General features: G+C 57.0%; 1 protein-coding gene across 1 annotated transcript; it reads right to left on the bottom strand.

Moving 5' to 3' along the window:
* Positions 1 to 1909: 1909 nt before the first annotated feature.
* RAPGEFL1 (Rap guanine nucleotide exchange factor like 1) lies at positions 1910 to 18194 on the bottom strand. Its single transcript, XM_056126883.1, has 15 exons — positions 17282 to 18194; positions 14325 to 14400; positions 13294 to 13435; positions 13014 to 13111; positions 8516 to 8628; positions 8149 to 8316; positions 5855 to 5952; positions 5641 to 5763; positions 4439 to 4617; positions 4253 to 4343; positions 3794 to 3844; positions 3375 to 3462; positions 3095 to 3159; positions 2459 to 2513; positions 1910 to 2325 (listed from the first exon to the last, which is right to left on the bottom strand). Exons 1-15 carry the CDS (start codon positions 17799 to 17801, stop codon positions 2201 to 2203), a joined length of 1992 nt encoding a protein of 663 aa, XP_055982858.1. The 5' UTR covers positions 17802 to 18194; the 3' UTR covers positions 1910 to 2200.
* Positions 18195 to 21096: the final 2902 nt, after the last annotated feature.

Below are 21096 nucleotides of genomic sequence, written 5' to 3'. Positions count from 1 at the left end.
CTCACCTGGCAGGAGACAGGCCATGAGCCTGGGGAAGGAACCCAGACCTCAACCTTGAGGCCCAGGAGGGCGATGATCCTGAGCACAGACTGAGAGGTGACCTGCAGGTGTGTGGGAAGGACAAGGGCGCTTCAAGGGCACTTAGAGCTGGCTGGGTCCAGGCCACCTGCTGGACCCTCTGTGCACACTGGGGTCCACAGAGCTGTGTGAAGTGCGGGCACTGTCCACAGTGGGCAGATCTGGTCATGCTCCTCACTGGCCCTGTAACTCAGACCGCAGACAGGGACCTCTCCATCTGCTCCCACATGCCTACAGGCTGACAACCAGACCGGATCCCAGATCTCCCAGGAATGAAGTCTTTGCGTGTTTGTTTTGTTTGGGGGCCACACCTGGCGATGCTCAGGGGTTACTCCTGGCTCCGTGCTCAGGAATTACTCCTGCCAGTGCTCGGGGGACCCTAGAGGATCCCAAGGATTGAACCCGGGTCAGCCCTGTGCAGGGCAAGTGCCTCTCCCGCTCCGGCCCCCCTCCCCTCTTCTGAGTGCAGACACTGAGGGACACATCTCCTCTTAAGGACACCTTCAAAGTCACCCCAGGACCGCCCCTCCGAGGCACCTGGAGCACAGTCCTTCCCCAGCTCAAAGAAGGAAGAACAGCGGGAGTCTTGATTCAGAGACTTTATCGGCTTCTCCTCCACCCAGTAGTTTCAACAGCTGGGAGGGGCGGTACACAGGGTTCACTCTGTTAAAGCTGTGGGTTGCAGGGTGGGGAGCGGGAGTAGCAGGGCTAGGGGGTGGCAGCGTTCGGGAGGGCTGTAGGAGCTGGACGTGGGGAGGCGGCGGGAGGGACACGGCCAGTTGCAGGGAGGAGTCTGGGGACAGGAAGGGGGGCCCTGGTCTCGGGCTGCGACTGTGTGTGCATGGGTGGGGGTCGGGGGCTCTGGGGACAAGAACAAGACAGAGGCTGTATAAAAGGGACTGTACAACATGACCTATGATACACTGTTTACATATGGTACAAGGTTCTCTCCCTCCTTGAGTTTTAAAAAATAAATGTACAATTCCAGAGCTTTGGGTAAAAAATATATACACCCTCAGAGCAGGAACAGCTGCGGCTGCCACCACAGCCTCCTCAGAAGGGAAAGAGGCAGTTCCGGAGTGCGGGGAACCTCGCCCATAGCCGCCAGCAGCCCTTCTGCCCTGGTCACTGCTGCAGGCCGGGGCGGGGTGGGGGGACACAGGCTGAAGGCCTGGCCAGAGGCCAGCTTCACCTTCACCAGCTCTGCCATTCCTCCCCCTACCCCCTGCACTTTTGGGGGACTGCCTGCCCGGTTCAGGGGTTCACCCCACCCCGGTTGTAATGAGGAGGACAGACGGAGGGTCAAGACAGGGAGAAGGGCAAAGGTGGTGTTGTGGGGTCATTCACCGGAGCCAGAAGGGAAACGGCAATTCCCTTCCACGCAGTGAGACACCCCCAGAAGCCGGGGTGGAGGCTGTGGGTACCCTTCGCTCTTGATTCTGCCGCACCCCACGCCACTGCACTGCAGAGGGAGGGTCCTGGAGGCAACTGAGGCCTGTTTCCCTGAGCATCGTTCACCCTCTCCTTGGTGCGGCTCGGCTGGGGGACTCACAAGGGCTGCCCAGTAACCCCTCCCACCTGCTGCCTGCAGCTTCTCCCAACAGCCTGGGACGGCAGGGAAGTGACAGGGTGGGGAAAGCACACATCCTCCTCACTGGCCCGGGGTAGAGAGGACACGGGTAGCACCAAACAGAAGGACCACTGCGCGTGCGCGCGCGCACACATATACACACACACACACACACACACACACACACACACACACACACACATCTTTCCAGGGGGCACATCCAGGGGGGTCCCAGTCAGCCTAGGGAGGAGCCAGAGGAGAAGTGGGGAGGAAGTCTGCCTGACGCACCCACAATTCCAACCGGAGTGCAAGGGCAGGTGCAGACAGAGTGGCCCCCTGCCCGCCTTCCCTGGTGGTCTGGACTTGAGGAAGCAAGGGGCAGGCGCTTTCAGCAGGGTGGACAAGGCCTGAGGGTCGGGGGAAATCTTCCCAAATCTTGCCTGTGGGCAGGAAGTTGGTTCAGGGACAGGAGCCGGAGGTGGGCCGGGACATGGTACAAAGTGCTTGAGTGCCAGGTGTCCTTGGAGCCTGGGGTCTCGCGGAAACCCGTGCTCACTGACTGTTCGCCTCCAGCTTGTAGGAGAGCTCGAAGAGGAGGTTCTGGTTGTCGATGACCTGGAACTGGCGCACGTAGGCCTTGATCTGCAGGTGATGGGGAGAGGCATCCATCTCCAGACCTGGGGAACAGGAGGCAGCAGGGAGAGGGGTTCAGGCTCCCAGACGCACCCCCTTCCTCGCCACACGCGCCCGCTGAGGCAGTGCAGCAGGGGGTGGGCCCTGGCCCGGCCGCGCCTACGAGCATTTACTCACACAGGGGCCGGCTCCGGTACCTGCGGACAGTCCTCACTTTCTCGGCCACTGAATGCTGGGAGATGGGAAAGGAATGAGCCCCAGAGGGCCACAGGAATATGTCCCTCACCCACACGCCTCCCCCCGCCGCCAATTGCCTCGGCTTCACCCCCTCCCAGACCGAGTCTGAAAGGTCCCTAAAGAATCAAAGGAGAGGGGCTGGAGCAATAGCACAGCGGGTAGGGCGTTTGCCTTGCACACAGCCAACCCAGGTTCGATTCCCAGCATCTCCTATGATCCCCTGAGCACTGCCAGAAGTAATTCCCGAGTGCAGAGCCAGGAGGAACCCCTGTGCAACGCCGGGTGTGACCCAAAAAGAAAAAGAAAAGAAAAAGAATCAAAGGAGAGGGTGTAAAGAGGGGGTGACACGGAGCGGTGGAGGCAGAGTGGCCCCCAAGCTGCCTGCCAGCTTTGCCACCCGTGGGTGGCTTGCCAGAGAGATGCTACCAGGGAGACAGCCGGGAGTCTGTCAGGCAAGCTGGGCGCCATGGGGCAAGGCTGTGATCCCAGGGAGGTGCCAGGAGGCAGGGTGAGGGGTGGAGGGAGCATGCCAACCCCTCCCCACTTGTGGGACTCAGGGCTGGCACTGCCACTCACCAGCTTCTCGATGTTCACCAGGCCATCGACAAGAGTCTTGCTCCCCTCATGCAGGAAAGTCAGGTCTAGGGGACAGGGCAGGGGTCCCACATGAGTGGGAGGGAGGGATGGAGGGAGGAAGGGAGGGAGGGAGGGAAGGAGGGAAGCTCCGGCCCAGGGCCCCTCGCCTCCCGCAGGCCCCTCCAGTGGGGTGTGTATATGCGTGGGGGGGGGGTTCGTCTGGAGGTGACTTGGGCGAAGGTAAGGGGGTTGGAAGGGCCGGGCTGCAGAGGGGCCTCACCTTTGAGGATCAGCGGCACGAAAGGAATCACGGGAGGCTGCATCTTGGAGATGATCTCTCGGTAGCTCTTGTGGTTCCTGCAGGGGTCCTGGGGAGAAGGGCACCGCTAGGCCAGGTGTCCACCTGCGATCCTCCAACCGCACACTCCCTCCACCCTACACAGAGCCCCGGTCACACGGGAATCACATAAGCGACTAGCAGGGGGGCCCAGGGCTGGACTGCTCTCCTCTCTCCTCTCTCCTTGGGGTAAAATGAGGCAGCAATCCTTCCCCAGGGGCCTCCTAGTGGTGGCAAGGGGAGGGGCGGGAAGTGGGATCTCTGGAACCGGGGTACGAGTTCCAAAGAAGTTCCAAAGGAAGGTCCTTGGCCACCGAGTTGCTGGCCCAGGCCAATGGGTGCCAAGAGCCAAACCCACTCACCGTCAGGTTCTCAAATTTGCGGAACAAGTTCTTGAATTTCCCTGGCAGCTTCTGCGGGAGAAAGAAGGAGCAGGAATGTCGGAGTGGAGCTCCTTAGGTTTCCCAGGGATGGTTTTGAATCAACTCACAGCAGGTGGGGGGAAGGGCCTGAGTTTTGCAAGGAGCCCGAAGCTGGCCTTCGGGTGGTGGTGGTGGGGGGGTGTGGAATTCGCCTGGCAGAATGAACGGGCCTGGGGATGTCCGGGGCGGGCATCAGCCAAGGAGCCTGGACCCCTCCCCTGATGGGCGAAGGACACGATCCAGGGCCCCCGCTGTGCGCGTCCTGGCCCCCTCTGCCAGAAGAAGGCGTCTCCTGCGGGGGGGGGGGGGCACACCCGGCGGGGGCACACCCGGCGGACACCTGGAGGAGGCGGCTTTGGGCCAGCCCCGCTGGACGCGAGGTCGAGCAACCGGACTCACCTCCCAGGTGAGCCGCAGGCGGCCAACGGCAGCGTTGTCCAGCCCCATGACCACCGCGTAGAATGACAGCAGGTCCTGGTTCTGCTTGCAGCTGCGGGGGTGGGGGGGGGCGGGTGAGCCGCACGCGCGCGTGTGGCCGTGGCCGTGGCCGTCCGCCGCCCCCTCCTCCGGGCCGGCCGCACTCACATGGCCGCGATCTTAATGAACTTCTTCAGCAGCTGCGCGCGCTTGCCCGGGGCCTCGCAGAGCAGCACCTCGGTGGCCACCCAGTGCGTGACCTCGCTGCAGCGCTGCAGCAGCAGCTCGAGGTTGGCGGTCTCGCGGCGCCCGCGCTCCCCGTGGAACACGTAGTCCACGAACTCCAGCTGCACCCCCGGGGGACAGCCAGCGCGGGGGGCGCGCGGGGGACGCGCAGGGCCAGGCAGGAGGGCGGGGGCGGGAGAGCCGAGAATGGGGGGAGGGAGGGGGGACAGGAGAGCAAGAAAAAAAAAAGGGGGGTGGACAGAATGCAACAGAAGAGGGGGACGAGAAGAGAAGCGACATTAATATTCTACCAGCTATTGAGGCATTTGCAAAGGCTGACTAATCCTCACCACAGCCATCTGACAGCCAGGATTGGCACTGCCTTATTTTGAGTAGATTTATTTTTTTTAATTATGTTTTGCAGCTCCCCGGGCTGGAACCCAGGGCCTCACATATGCAAGGTATGTGCTCTGTACTGAGCCACATCCTTGATCCTAAAAGTGTATATAGACGGGCCACAGAGAGACTGCAGGAGGCAAGGGGCTTGCCTTGCACACAGCCATATAAAGCACACACACACACACACACACACACACACACACACACACACACACACAAAACATACACAGAGGGGGGCCATTCCTAGGAGAGCTCAGGGGAACATGTAGTACTATGGATGGACTCCAAGCCTTCTGCGTACAAAGCCTGCGCCCAGCCCGGCTCCATGGAGAGGCCCCCCGGAGCCATCGCCACCCCAGCAGCTATTTCTATAAAAGACTGCACTGGGACCAGAAAGAGAGTTCAACGGGTAAGGCACTGGCCAATCAACCCAGGTTTGATTCCCGGAACTCCAGCTGGTCCCTCAGGCTCACCAGGAATGATTCCCTGAGCACAGATCCAGGAGTAAACCGCTGGGTGAGTGACCCCAAAAAACAATACACAAATAAAATAAATAAGAGCGCCCCAGCCGGGTCAGGTTTGGTGGTAGCAGTGCCTGAATCTTCCCCTAGGGGGCGCCCTCAGCACCTTCTATTTCAGATTGTGGGGGCTTCCAGGTGAGCCCGGGTTCTTAGCATCAGTGCCCCTCCCTCCACATACCACAGCTTTCTGCAGTGTCCCCTGCCCACCCCAGCCTCAGTAACCACCTCGTGCACACATCTGAACAACTCCCAGTGGAAGGCAGTAAGGTGGTTGGCAACGTCTTCTGGCTCTACTCGGTGGATCTCTGTGTCCCCTGGTGAGACCTGAATCTCCTCAGGGAGGGGCACCTGGAAGGACACAGGGGCTAAGCTCCACTCTAGAAGTTTCTGCCCCCGCCCCTCCCTGTGCCCAGCCATGGCTGCACAAAGGAGCTCTTACCAGGGCCTCGTAGCTGGCCCGGGTGCAGGCGAACAGGTGGCTGTTGATGCCGAGCGTGGTGAAGACGCAGTCCTCGGTGGGCTGGAGAAGGACCTTCTCTGCAGGGGAAAGCGGGGCTGCCACCACTGGCACAGAGACACCCCAGCCCTCGGGGGTCCCATAAACTCTCAACCCACAGGTTTTGGACCAGCCTTTTCCTTTGAGAGTGCCGGAAAGCACCCGGGGGCTGTAGCATCCTTGGGGCAATTGCTAAGCACTCTCTGTTGGCTAGAACAAGGCAGACTGCCAGGGGCTGGAAAGAGAGAGCTCAAGGGCTGATCTCCTGCTTTGCACGGGAGAGGTAGGGTGGGGGGTGTCAATCATTGGCACCATTTAGTCCCCCAGCACCTGAAGGATAGGGGGAGCCAGGAGCAGCCCCTGAGCACTGTTGTATGGCTCAAGAACAAGACAAAGCAAGCAGGTAGATTTCCAGGAGGCTGTGGAATACAGTTTTTTTCAAAGGGGTAGGAAGGGGCTGGAGCAATAGCACAGCAGGTAGGGCATTTGCCTTGCACGAGGCTGACCTGGGTTCAATTCCCAGCATCCCATATGGTCCCCTGAGCACCATCAGGGGTCATTCCTGAGTGCATGAGCCAGGAGTAACCCCTGTGCATCTCTGAGTGTAACCCAAAAAGCAAAAAAATGGGGGTAGAAAGCAAAAAAAAAATGTTTGGTAATCTCTGTATTTTTGTCGTTGTTGTAGGTTTGGGAGCCATACCCAGCTGTAGTCAGGGCTTACTCCTGGCTCTGTGCTCACAGATCACTCCTGGTGGTGCTCAGGGGACACCCATGTGGAGTGCCCAGGATTGAACCTGGGTCAGCCACAGGCCGGGCAACCGCCTTATCTGCTGTACTACCTCTTTGGCCCAAGCTTGGCAATCTCTGTTCTAGACTAATGGGGCTCAGCTTCCCACCAGTTCATGCGGCATTTGTCTAAAATTTTTAAGCATTACAATTTATTTGCCACTTACAATCTCTCATGACTTTGTAAATTCATGAATTTTATCACTTTGTTTCAATTTGTTTTGGGGGCAGTGCTTGGGGGAGGAGACAGTGGCAAGGGTAGAATCCAGGAATACTACATGGAGAGCAAATGTCCCAGCCTTCTAACCTCTTTATTTATTTTCAGATTTTAGTCACACCCAGAAATGATCAGGGTTTACTCCTGGCTCTGTGCTCAGGTATCACTCCTGGAAGGCTCAGAGGACTATATATAGGATGATGGGGATGCGTAAGCTGTGCCTTTCCTGCTGTACCATCGCTCCAGACTTCCCCCCAGATTTTTTCAATAAAAAAATGAATGAAATGCACATTTTGACCCCATAGGCCTGGTGTGAGCTTAGATAAAATGCTGGTTTGTTTAATTTGGGTTTGGGATTTATTTTTTTGTATTAATTTTGGGTGGCCACACCTGTCAGTGCTCAGGAGTTACCCCCCCCCCCCCAGGGCTGCTGAGGGGACCATTTGGTGTTGTGATACAGATCCAGAATTCTCGAGTGTAAAGCATACTCTCTAGCCCTTTGGGCTATCTCCCTGATTCAGAAATACTTTGTTTTGGGGGTCATTCCCAATAGTACTCGGAACAACTCCCAGTGCTGTGCTCAGGGCTTCAGGAATCAACCCAGACTTCCCACATGCAAAGCCCAAGGAGAATATAGATAGATGCGTGTGAACTCAGCCCCATACACACCACACTGAGTTCTCCTGCCCCAGAAATTAAGCTCTTTTGTTTGTTCTGGGTACACACCCAGTTGTGCTCAGGGCTTCCTCCTGACTCTGCTCAGGAGTCACTCCTGGTAGGGCTGGGGAGACCATCTGGGATGACAGGAATCAAACCCTGGACAGGTGCGCACAAGACAAATGCCCTCCCCACTCTACAATCTCTCCAGCCTACAATCATCTTTATTTATTTATTTAGGCTTTTTGAGTCACATCCAGTGATATTCAGGGGTTACTCCTGGCTCGACACTCAGGAATTTCTCCTGGCAGTGCTCAGGGGACCATCTGGGATGCTGGAGAACAAACTCAGGTCAGCCACATACAAAGCAAATGCCCTTCCCGCTGTACTATGGATCCGGCCCTACGAGCATCATTTTTAACAAGTTCCCAGGTGATGCTTGGCAGTGGTATCCTGGGACATGCTTCAAGAAGCTGAACCTGTAGTTCTAGCCAAGACCTAGAATTCAGTCCTGACCTTTGTCCCAAGGCTTATGAGCTCTTCTTCTGCCCTGCCCCGCCTACACCCCTGTGCTCACCTCCAGAAGAGGCAACTGCCACCAGGATGAGGGATTCCTCTCGGCCTGCTGGCTCCTCTGAGTACTGCAGCTTCTCGGACACAGAGCCAAGGATGTCCTGCACAGAGGCCGAGAGGCGGCTGCGGATGGTGACGTAGGAGTGGTCTGGCATGTAGACCCGACAGAAGACTGCACAGAGACAGGAAGGCGGCTTTTCATCGACGGCAGAGCACGGTGCTGGACAGTCCCCTCTGAGCACCCTGGCACCCCTCAACCCCCCATGCCCCCACCAAGATGGCCCCGATGGAAGCAGCTGTGGAAAGGACTGGCTCCCTTCTACCTCCCCTGGGCCCCTCGCTGGCTTTGTTCCGCCAAGGCCCGCACTTACTCTCGTCAGAGCCCCGGAAGGCCACTCGAGTCTGTAGGCACGAGTCTATCCGGCGGAAATGGCGGAAGAGGGGCTTCACCTGCTTGCTGGGCGGCTGGCTCTCCTCTGGGGTCCTGGCATGGGCACACAGAGCATCAGGAAGCGTGGCCAGGCCTGGGTGCACCAGGCAGGCAGGCTCCAACAAGGACACCAGGATTGGGTCCAAGGTACTTGGACCGGGTGGAGGAAATAGGGAAGGGGGTCAGAAGAGAAGACAGTGACCCAAGGGGCTGACCCAACTGTCCAAGTCGCCCAGATGAAGTGCCACTTCTTCCTTGAATGCCTCTTAGATTCACCCCACCAACAGAAAAGGTCACTTTTTTTTTTGCCTCAACTAGTATAAATTAATAACTTAACTACATGAGTTAATGTTTGTATTTGCATCTCATCTATAAGACTGAGAGCTCTTGAGGACTGGGTGTGAGTGTGTGTGTTTGGGGGGTCACATTTGGCAGTGCTCAGGGGTTACTCCTGGTTTTTCACTCGGACTTCACTCCTGGTGGGCTTGAGACCATATATATAGGAGGCCAAGGTAAGCGCCCTTCCTGCTGTACTATCTCTCTGGTCCCTGTGCTGAGTTCTTAGTTAGGTTTCTGTTTTCTATTTTTTTTTTTGAGTGGGGGATAACACCCAGCTTTGCTCAGAGCTTACTCCTGGTTCTGCACTCAGGGAATATTCCTGGTGCGCTGGGGGATACTGGGGATCCAACCAGGTCAGTTGCATGCAATGCAAGTGTCCCACCCACTGTACTATCTCTCTGGCCCAGGGCTTACTCCTGACTCTGTGCTCAGTGATCCCGCCTAGTCTGACTCGGGTATGTAGTACCTGGAATAAAACCTGGGTCAGCAATTTGCAAGGCAAGTGCCTTACCAGCTGTACTACCTACTAAGGTTTTTTTTCAGGGGGTGGGGTAGGTGAGTGGGTGTGGGTGCTGGGGCCACACCTGGTGGTGTTCAGGGCTTAGTCTTGGCTCTGCACGCAGAGATCACTCCTAGCAGACTTAGGAGACAATCTGGGGTGCTGAGAATCGAACCCAAGTTGGCTGCGTGCGAGGCAAGCGCCCCACCCGCTGTACTAACACTCCGGCCCCGGTTTTTATCTTCCAAGATGAACACAGTGCTTGGCACATGGTAGGTGTAGGTCATCAGCTGTTTGCTGAAATGTGCTGAGACTTCACAGACTGGGGAGGGAGACAGACATGCGCACAGCTGCTTCTCACACCAGGCGGGAGGCGTTAGGTAAGAGCACAGGCACAAGGAGTGTGCTGCAGGGTGGGGAGGTAGAGGAGGAAGGATGCCCCCCCCCAAAGGAGAACTGGGAAGCTGTCACTGTGAGTGGGCCCCACACGGGTAACAGCAGAAAGGCGCGAGTACACTGGAGCCTAGGGAAGGGGAGGGGGAGGGGGGCTTGGCCAGGAGTGCTGGGGGTGTGGGGGGATTGGCCAGGAGGGCCCTGGGAGATGGGAAGGCTAAGCAGAGGACAGGGCAAAACACACCCTAAAGGCCATGTGAGGATGTTGTGGCAATTTTGTAGACAATGGGACCCTGTGGCTGTTTTGGGGACAGGAACTTGATGTCTAGTTGGAAAAATCTTTCTGATGCTATCTTAAGAGGGACACAAATCCCTAAACTCAAGCCGGAGAGAGGAGACTGTGGCAATATGCAGGTGAAAGGAGATGAAGGGGCCTTCAGGAGGTCTGCGGAGGAGGGGTGGGGCGGAGACAATACTGCAAGGGCCAGAGGGATGAGTGGAAGCTGGACGGTGGGTGGTGGACAGTGGCTGGGTGTGGGCGGCTGGCTAGATGGATTCAAGTGGTATTCTGAAATCTGCTTGCTTTAGCTCACGAGAACCAGCTGCTAAATTAGGGAGAATCTGGCCCCCCCCTTTTTTGGGGGTCACACCCAGCGATGCTCAGAGGTTACTCCTGCCTCTGCACTCAGGAATTATTCCTAGGAGTGCTTGGAGGACCATATGGGATGCTGGGAATTGAACCCGGGTCAGCTGCATGCAAGGCAAATGCTTTACTCGCTGTGCTATCGCTCTGGTCCATGGCCCGCTGACTTTTAAAAAAATCTGTCAAATGCATGTGGACCTCTCTGGCAGTGCTCAGGGGGCTGTGCCAGACATCAAACCCAGATCCTTTAATATGCAAAGCATGTGATCCTCAATTTAAGCCACACCTCTAGTCTGCAGCTGACATTTTTCGGGCCTTGGGGTGGGGAATGCCTGCCAAGCAGTGCTCAAAAGACCCAGAGGCCTCACCAGTGGGGCCCCACCAATAGGGCCAGCAGTTCAATGCAAGGACCTGAGGATGCAGCGCTGCTCAGACCTTTCGGTGCCATGAGTCATCATCAGCCACCCCAACCATGCTCAGGGTTGCATCTGGCAACGCTCAGGGAACCACGTGGTGCCACAAATCAGACCCCAGTTGGCACATGTTAGGCATGAGCTCTGATCACCGTACTATCTTCTGGTCTCTGCAACCGTCTTTTAAACACAAACATTTGAAAAGAAAAAAAAAAAGGTTTTCTGTCCCAGCCTGTATTCTCCACATATTTCCAGTCTTTCCTCTCACATCTTTCTAAGTTTCAATACAAATTTTCTTGCTTCAGGGCCAAAGTGATAGTCCAGTGGGTTGGGCGCTTGTGACCTGGGTTCCATCTCCAGCACCCCATGTGGTCCCACCAAGCACTGCCAGGAGTAATTTCTGAGCACAGAGCCAAGAGTAACTTCTGAGCATTGCCAGGTGTGGCCCAAAAAACAAACAAAAAGGATGTGGTAGATGACTCAAAGAACGGGGGCATGTGTTTGCATGTAGAAGCCTATGTTCCATCCCTACACACGACATAGCCCCCCCAAGTACCACAGAGTCTGTGGGCCACACACACACACACACACATACACACAAAACACACAAAAAAGGAAATAAATATGTGTCCAGTCAAACTACACAAAAAAGTAGATCTTTCTTATTTTTACTGTTTTCTATACTCTTTGGGTAATTTATACCAATCCTACTTATCTGGTAAAAATATGCCCTCAGAGAGAGAGAGAGAAAGAAGAGAGAGAGAAAGAAAGAGAGAGCCTGCCATAGAGGCAGGCCGGGGGTGGGGGTTGGGGGTGATGGGAGGGAACCTGGGGACACTGGTGCTGGGAAATATACACTGGTGGAGGGGTGGGTGTTGGAACACCTTATGGCTGAAATCCAATCATGAACAGCTTTGTGATGGTCTGTCTCACAGTGATTCAATTAAAAAGTTAAATATATATATATATATATATATATATATATTTATATATATATACACACACACACTCTTGAACCTGCACGGACTAAACCTTTTCCTAACTGCCTATTTGGAAACACCATGTTGGTAACTTGGAAGCAGCAAATGGCCAAAAAAAACCTTAACTCCATGCGGATCAGCAGAAGTTCCAGATCAGGCCTCTATTCCCTGAAGTGTTAGTGGTTAAATATTTACCGTTGAATGGACTAAATGAATGGATGGGAGAATGGCATAAAACTGCCCAGAGGGGCCTGAGTGATAATCCTGGAATCCCCTGAACACCACCAGGAGTAATTCCTGAGTGCAGAGCCAGCCAGTAGTAACCCCTGAGCATCGCCAGGTGTGACCCAAAAAGAAAAAAAAAAAACAACCCTGCCTGAAAACAGAGCTTGTGCTACTCTGCAGTAAGAGAAAGTGACTGAAATAAAACTGTAATTGGCGGGGCTTCAGATAGTACAGCAGGTAAGGCGTTTGCCTTGCACGCGGTTTGATTCCCAGCATCCCATGTGGTCCCCTGAGCACCACCATGAGTAATTCCTGAGTGCATGAACCAGAAGTAACTCCTATACATCGCCGGGTGTGACCCAAAACACACACAAAAAGAAAATGTAATTGGGAGTGAGGGTGGGGAGCTTGAGAACACAGGGGAAGGTGCTCGCATGATGTAAGGTGCTATACTATCACTTGCATGTGGCCAGCCCAGATTTGGTCCCTGGCACCCAGTATGGTCCCCCAAGCCTGCCAAGAGTGTCCCTGAACACAGAGCCAGGAGTCAGCTCTGATCATATCTGGGTGTGACCCAAAACCAAAACCAAACCCCAGGGCCTGTAGAGATATTAGAGTAGTTAGGACCCTTATCTTGCATGCAGCTGACCTGGGTTTGATCCCTGCCACCCCATATGGTCCCCTGTGCTCTGCCAGGAATGATTATTCTTAATCATGAACCCAAAAGTAATCCCTGAGCTCTGCCAATTGTGAGCCCCGCCCCCTCCCCCAACACACACACATACACACACACACACACACACACACACACACACACACAACAAAACAAAACAAAGCTCCAAAAACCTGTCTTGGGACCCAAAGACCAGAGGCAGGAGGCACCCCCAGTAACAGAGGAACACAGTGGGGACCGGGAAGGGGCCTGCCTTCCTGGGCCCTCTCCTCACTTCAGCTCCACTGTTTCCACAAGCTGGTGCAGCCTCAGTGTGTCCTCCCGGAGGTCCTGGTACAGGGATTCATCCTTCATGATCAGCAAGTACAGGTCCTGGGGCGCAGAGAGAAAGGAGGTGAGGCCCGGGGTCCCTTCCCAGCACCCTGCTCTCCAGACCAACACAGGGTCTCCACATCAACGCTCTCAGCTAGGACATGGAGAGAAGCCTGGCTCCTCCAAAGAGGCCCAATTCGCAGCTGATGGCCTGCTTCTCCGCCATCCCTTCTGACACCCACCTTGATGATGCGGCCGGCCCCCTCCTCCTCCTGCAGCAGCCCCTGGTAGGTGTCTAAGAAGTGCAGGAGCATGGCGAGGCAGGCCTGCTTCCGCCCTAGCCCCTCCGGACCCTCCTGGCCTCCTGCCCAAATAAAGCTGACCCCGAAGTTAAGGAAAAGTCCAGCGGGGCAGACAGAGTTGGAAAGTCTGGGAAGGAAGGTGGGAGGCAATGGGAGGTTCAATCACCTCCCCGGATCGATCTTCTCTAGGGAGAAGGAACGTATAAGGAGTCAGCACCCCCCTCCCCACCCATCCCATCGCTTTGCTGAGAGCAGGTGGGGGTGGCACCTCCTCACAACATCCAGCTCCCAGATCTCTATATCCTACTTGAGAATACCCTGCCTGGCCTCTGATTGGCTGCTGAAACCACAGGGCTTATTGCAAACCTGACCATCCCTTCGTGCCAGGGCCGGTGTTGCTGAGAGAAGCTGTGATACTGTACTCACAGGCTGCCATTTACAATCGGCTCCTAAAATAACTCAGCGAGCAGCCCTGTGTTTACAGGAGACCCTATGAATAGCCCAGCCAGTGGCTCGTCTCTAGCCCACCCTACAAAGGCCCAGGCGTGCCCTGATGTTTACATCACAACCTGCAATAACTCGCTGGGCCACCAGATGTTTAGAGCAGTAATTCGGCAGGGAGAGAGGCACTTTTAATAGAATAATAGCACCTTACACTTGCACAGGGCCCTGCAGTCTCCAAAGCACCCTGCCCTCTGCCTCAGACAGCTGCCCCAAGGCAGGCGGGCAGGTGCCACCTCCCTCTGCTTTACAAAAGAGGAAACTGAGGCCCCAGGAGGTTTGAGGAGCTGCCTCAAGTCACACGACTGACTGGTAGGGAGAAGAAAAGTGAGAAGAAAGGCTGGACTGAAACCTGAGAGTGTTTGCTAGGGAAACTTAAACCCTGACCCTGGGATTGGTATGGGGGGTGGGAGGGGGAAGTGGCTTCCTCCGGACTTCCCACGGGGCTAGTTCCACAGAAAGGATATTACTGGTGTAGCTCTTGCAGGAATTTCTCCGTGGGGAGGAAGAGAGAATGGGTGAGGACAATGTCATCCAGCAGGATATCTGTGGAGATCAATGGGTACCACTGCTCTCAGGAGGCTTCTTCTGGTTGGACACTTGCCACCGCACCTCTTGCCTCGGAGAGCAATTCTTGGTAGCCAGGCCAGAGCCCCAGCCACACATGCCCCATGGTGTTCGGCACACAAACACACATATATCACACATGCACACATACGAGCGCACGTGTGTGTGTGTGTGTGTGTGTGTGTGTGTGTGTGTGTGTGTGTGTGAAGGTTCTGGGCAGCCGCTGCGGGGGTGGGGGTTGGCAGCTGCCAAGGCAGCTGGAGGGAAGGAGGGGGGTGCCCTTGAAGGCCACTCCCACTTTCTCTTAGCTGTGTGGGAGGTTGGTCAGATAATACATCAAGATTGAAATCTGCCTGAAAAAAAGAGGTAGACCGTGCTACAGATCAAGAGAACTTCCCAACGCAGAGGATTTTGTGTATGTGTTTGTGTGTGTGTATGTTTGTGTGTAACTATGTGAGTGTATAAGTGAGTGTATAAATGTATGTGACTGTGTGTGAGAGTGACTTTGTGAGTATGTAAGTCTAAGTGTGTATGTGACTGCGTAGGACTGTGTGTGTGTGTGTGTGTGACAGTGTGAATGTGTGTGTGCATGACTGAATGTGACTATGGGTGAGTGTGTGTCTATGGGTATGTGTGGCTGTGTGTATGTGTGTGTGCTTATTCTCCCTTTTTGATTCCCTAACAGCTTTGAGTTCCAACTGGGCAGGTGAGAACCAGTCTCCTCACAAGGAGAGGGAGCAACTGCCTTCTCTTTGATCCCCAAGCCCTTAGAGGCCCTGTCTTCTGAATGCCCAGAGTTGGAAGGGTTAATGATGGAAGGGCGGAGGGGAGTGGCTCCTCTCACCACCTCTGCCCCTCCACACCCCCATGGGGCCTGGCCCAGCCAGTCAGCCAGGTACAAGGTCGCCCTGACTTGCAGCCAGCCCTGGGGTGGGGCAGGGCCCAGGGAGGGAGCCAGGTGTCCTCATCAGGACGGGTTAGGGCCAGGTCCCCAGGCACTGCCCCTAGACAGAATCCAGGCTTCTGAGGGCTCATCCCCAGCACCCAATTCTAGCCCCGAAGGTGGAGGAGGAGAACCAACAGGAGATCCTGTACTTCTACTCTTCGTTTCACAAAAGGGAAACTGAGGCCCTGAGCTGGGAAGGACTTGTCTGGGGTTTGAAGAAGAGTCTTATCTTGAGGCTCAGTACTTTCCTCACGGTGTGGGAGACACACAGGGCACCAGGGGCAAAGGCTCCTGATCTGAGGAGGCTGCTCAGACATTTGAGAGACTTGGGCTTAGCGCGGGGCTGACTCCCGCTCGTCCCCTACTCCCTCAGCCCCGGGTGGCCTGGTTATCTTGGAGAGGGTCGGCAGGGCAGGTTAGGTTGACTCTGTCACTCTGAGATGGGTTTGGGGCAGGGTTCCCCAAACCAGTTAGTCAGGGGATCTAGCCTGCCTGACCAGATGATATGGCTGGCAGTCACCTGACTGAGCAGGGTCTCCTCGGGGAAGCACCGGGCCCCCGTAGAAGAGGGGAGACCAGTGGAAGAGGGGAAACTGTTTCTCCCTACTTCTCTCTTCCTGGCCTTCCTGCTGGGTTCTCACAGTTGAGTCTCTGAGGCCCACCTCAGACAGACTGCCAGCTCAGGAATGGGGACATGGAAAGGGGTCACCCAACATGCATCCAGTGCTCTTCTCCCGGCTGAGCCAAGCTGAGCTGAGGCCAGAGGCAAAGGAGCCAGGGCAGAGTGGGGGCGTCGCTGCTCTGGGGGCTACCGTTTGGTGGCGTCTGTCTCTTCCGAGGCAGGCGCGGGGCCAAGGCACAGCCTCCCCAGGGAATGTGTCACAGAGACTCGGGTGTGTGGTGTAGGCGGGAAATTATGGTTAGGAGAGCTCCGTGTGTCTGATATTTTTCTAATTAAATCCAAAAGGTGTCAGCTCCCCAGGGCAATGCCAGCCCGAGCCAAAAAAGAGGGCCCAGGTCTGGAGCAAAGCCAGGGAGTGGAGCCCCATTCCACACAGCGTGATTAGGGCACGCGGCAGAGAGGTCCTCCAGAAGCTAAGGGGGAACCCCCCCTCCCTCCAAGGTCTTCTGCCGGGGCTCCCAGGCCCCAGACCCTGATGGGCTTAGTGCAATGCCCAGAGTGACACGAGAAACCTCAACTTCAGCTACTAACTGGCAATTTGGGGCATCGGTTTCCTCCACCTCCCCCTAGCAGGGGTGCTGGTGGGGAGTGGTGAAATAGCATCATCGCATTGGGACTAAGCCTCTCAGGGTGTGGTTGTGATTTTTTTTAAAGAGGCCATGCGCTGAGGCCCTCATCCAGAAGGGTAGAAATGGAGGGGGGGGGGGGGCTAGGACCCCAGCAGGCTGCAGGCCCATGATCTCTGCAGAGCCCCCTCTCCTTCAACAAACACCTTCTGCACCAGCCCGCAACTCCAACGCCCCCCTTTGCCCCAGCTGCTGAGGGCATTACAACCCTTCTCCTGAACCGAGAGGCAGCTGGGGGCCGGGGCCTGCCTGTCACTGGCCCCCAAGGAGGCCAGCCCCAGCTTCTAACGTTATTGGGGGCTCCCGGAAGGTGGCAGCTTCCATCTCTGTGCCTTAGGCCCTGATCTGGGGCCCTAGAAGGAGCAGCTGAAATGTGCGGGGGATGGAAGAGGGTGTTTAGGAAAAAGGAGGGTTCAGCGTCTTGTCTCGTCCAGTGGGTGAGGCTGCTGGGGAGAGGCTGGGACTGTCACTTCCCTTCTGGTCCTGGCATGGACCCCCTCCCCAGCTTCACCACGGCAAGGTGACACCCGAGGCTCGGGCCTGCCTTGGCCCCATTCTCCCACGCGACCCTCCACCCCGGCCACTCTACAGGAGCCCGCTCCTTACCTGAGGCACCGCTCTCCTTGGTGGCCCCTCCGGCTAGCCGCTCCAGGACCCGGTTCAGGAGATGCTCCGGCCGCTCGGGGCCGCCCAGGGGGGCCCAGGGCGGCGAAGTCAGGGGCTCGCCGGGGGACAGCTCGTCGGAAGAGTAGGAGGAAGGGGAGCGCAGCGGCCCCCCTCCCCCGAGCGGCCCGGGCCCGGGCACCTCCTCCAGCTGCAGCCAACAGGGCGCCCCGCCGCCGAGCTCCTCGGCGACCCCCGCCGGCTCTCCGGCTTCCTCCTCGGGGGGCGGCTCCAGCCCCGGCTCCGCGGGGGGCTCCCGGAGGAAAGCTGGGAGCAGCAGGCGAGACACGCTCTGACGCCGCTGCAGCGGCCGCGCTCCCGCCGCCGGCCCGCCGCCCCCGCCGGGGCCCCCGCCCCCTCCGGGCCCGCCGCAGCAACCCGGACCCCCGCCGGGACCCCCCGCCACCGCTCGCCCCGCCAGCTGCGACGTCTGCTTCTTCAAAAATTTCTCCAGCGGCTTCATGCCCCCCCCACCCCGCCCCTGTCCTCCGGGGCCGCCGGGAGACCCAGGTGTCCCAGGCGCGGGCGGGGGGGGCGGGGACACGGTGCTCAGAGCCGGGGGTGGGGGACCGATCGCGGGGCCGTGGCAGGCGCCGGACGGGGGGCGCGAGGTGGTCGAGGCTCGCTGGCCTGAGTCCAGTGGCCAGTGGCCGGGGGAGGTGCCAGCGGGCAGGAGTGGCCGTTCTCAGCAGCCCCCCATGCCGGCGGCAGCTCGCACGCGGCCCGGAGGGTGGGGAGCTGCGGGGCCAGGGCCCCCCCCACCGGCTCTGTGCTCCTGGGCCGGGCTGCGGCGACAGAGGCAGCGGGCGTTGGACGCGGTGGCGGCGGCGGCGGCTGCGCTCCTGGCCGCGGGGGAAGGTGGCAGAGCCGAGACCGCGCCCCCGCCGCAGGCCCCGCCCCGGGCCCGCCCCCAGCGCCAGGCCCCGCCCCGCCCTGCCCGGGCCGGCCCCCCGGGCCCGCGACTCGCGAGCCGGGGCACGGGGGCTCACGGCGAGTGGGCCCGCGTGCGGCCGGGCTCAGGGCGGTGGCGGACATTTGGGGCGGGGAGCGACTGCCCTGTGGAGGCGAGTCCTGGCCGGGAGTGTGCGGGGAGGGGGACTGACCGGGACTCAGCATTGTTTCACCTGGCCCGTCTTCTGCTCCACCTACCTGTGTCCCGGTGAGGGCTCCCCGGAGCTCGGAACCACCTACCTGTATCCAGGTGAGGGCTCCCCAGGACCGCTGATTGGGTGTCCATCTCTCAGCCCTGGCAGCCTGCTCTGTGGTCATATTCACAAGAGTGTGTGGTCTTTATCTTCTTTCTGGGAGAAGAGCCGGCTTCTTATTGGGCGAATGGGTGTGAGTGCCAGGGGCGGTGCCCATTTGCCCTTTCTGGTAGGGCATAAAAGGTGGTGAGGGCCTGGCCTCGAGGGGCAGGTAATGGCAGGCAGGTTGGAGCCAGGCAGGGAGCAGCAGGTTGTGGCAGGTCTAGATAGGGTGAGGAGAAGCAGGAGGCCGTGGGGAGGGGTGCACAGGGGCACTTGAAGAGAGTTGGCGGCAGGAGAAAGCACAGCGCTGGACACGCACTCCATCGCTCCATCTCCAGGATGGCCCACCCACATCAGCCAGCACATAGCACCCCCAGCGCTCCGCAGCTGAGGAGTGGGGAAAAGTGCTAAATTTGCACCCTGAGTCAGCTGCCCATGCCAAGCACATGCTGTTCGTTGTCTCTAGAGGGCGCCAGTGTGCGTGCGTGTGTGTGTGTGTGTGTGTGTGTGTGTGTGTGTTGGGGGGAAAGTTAGTGAAAAGCACAGTGTAAGCAAATCACCGGGAGGATAGCGAGGGAGCGCAGTGGCGCCAAGTTCTGGCTGGGCTGAGGCTCTCTGGACCCAGTGTCACCTTTATTCACTGGCACCAAGCAGGAACAGGAATGCTAAAGGCTGTGAGAGTGGCGGTGGCACTGAACAAGGCGCGGACTATACACATGTCATTGTGCATATCTGATCCCATGTATGCTAGAACATGTGTTCACAGAGATGGAGCGTTGCACACCCATCTGTTTGTGAATGTGCAGGGGGAGCAGATGAAAAGGAGAGCATCATTTGATGAAGAAATACCTAGACTAGACAGTCAAGGATGTTGGTTCAAACAAAGTGATGTATCCTGAGCTCCCTGCTGGCCACCCCGATATCCCAGGGGCTACAAGTGACTTGGCTAAAGTGACTTGGAGCAACCCAGGCATTTTATGAACCAAATGGGGAGAAGGGAGGGCTCCCCTCCCAGCACATGCCACAGTTACTAGATTAAGCTGGTTGCCTTGGTAACATCCTCTCTGGGCAGGATTTGGGATTGTTGGTTGGGAAGGGGGAAGAACTGGGGAGGGTGGAGGGTGAGAGAGCTGGAAATAAAAAGGGCAGAGACTTTGGGAAACTGGAACCTCGGGAGCAAGTGCTCCAAGACATCAGACAGACTCAGCAATGGGTGAAGCCGGCAGCTAGTCAAGGTTCTAATGAAAACAGTTCCCATCAGGGGAACTTTCAGAACAACTCATGTCCTGACCACACCCAAACGAAGTCAAATCAATTACATTAGATTTCTGAGGTGGGGCCAAGATTTATGGTACTTTTTTCCCTCTAGGGATTGTGGGGGGTTTAGACCACACCCGGTGGACTTAGGGTTCTCTCCTGGAGGTTCTGGGAATTGAACGATTATTGGCTGCATGACTTTATTCCCCTGTACTATCTCTCTAGCCCAATTTGTGGTACTCTTAAAAACAGATTTGGAGTGATAGTACAGGGGATAGGGTGCTTGCCTTGCATGGATCCCACCTGGGCTCAATTCCTGGCACCCTATATGATACCCTGAGCCCCACCAAGAGTGATGCCTGAGTAGAGTCAGGAGTAAGCCCTGAGCACCACTGGGTGTAGCCCGAAATACCAAAATGAATAGACATCTTAAAGGGATTCAATTGAAGGGCCAGATAGTACAGCGAGTAGGGCACTTGCTTTGCACATGGTCAACCCGGGTTTGACCTTTGGCAACCCATATGGTCCCCCAAGTCCACCAGGACTGATCCCTGAGTGTAAAACCAGGAGTAACCTCTGAGCACCATCGGGCATAGCCCAAACAGCAACAAATTTTTTAAGTCACAGTTGAAAATGCCTGGGGCCAGAGAGATAGCACAGCATGTAATGCATTTGCCTTGCATATAGCTGACCTGGATTCTGTCCCAGCATCCCATATGGTCCCCAAGCACTGCCAGGAGTGATTACTGAGTGGAAAGTCAGGAGTATCCCCCAAGCATTGCCAGGTATGGCCCAAAAATTAAAAAAAAAAAGGCTTCGGGGTGGGGGCGGGGTAGGAGTGGGGGGTGATCGGGAAACTCCACCCAAATGGGCTGTAGAGATTGGAAGATGATCCAGGGATTCCAAGTCCTTCATATTGTCACCCATATGGTAGGGATGGGCTGACTTTTGGGAGAGGATGGCTGGTACCTCACCATCATGGAAAAAAGAGGGGGAGGGAGACCGACTCTGAAGACAGGCAGGCAAACAACTTCAAGGGTACCCTGGGAACTTCTAGGAGACTGGGCGGCAAGCTGATCTGTGCCTGCCTGCCCGTTACACTCCCCCCTCCTCCTTCCTGCCCATCGAGAAGCAGGCTGGGAAGACAGAACCTGGGGGCTTTGCTGAGCTTGAGTTCTTCTTGCTGAGCTGGTTACCAGGGCAACAGAGAGAGCAATGGTATCTAACTGCAGGACCGGGAAGAGGCAGGGGTGA

Source organism: Sorex fumeus, unplaced genomic scaffold, assembly GCF_029834395.1.
Source record: "Sorex fumeus unplaced genomic scaffold, SorFum_2.1 ptg000063l, whole genome shotgun sequence".
NCBI classification, from domain to species: Eukaryota; Metazoa; Chordata; class Mammalia; order Eulipotyphla; family Soricidae; genus Sorex; species Sorex fumeus.
The sequence above is the reverse complement of the archived record's forward strand: the minus strand, read 5'-3'. Positions and strand labels throughout refer to the sequence as shown.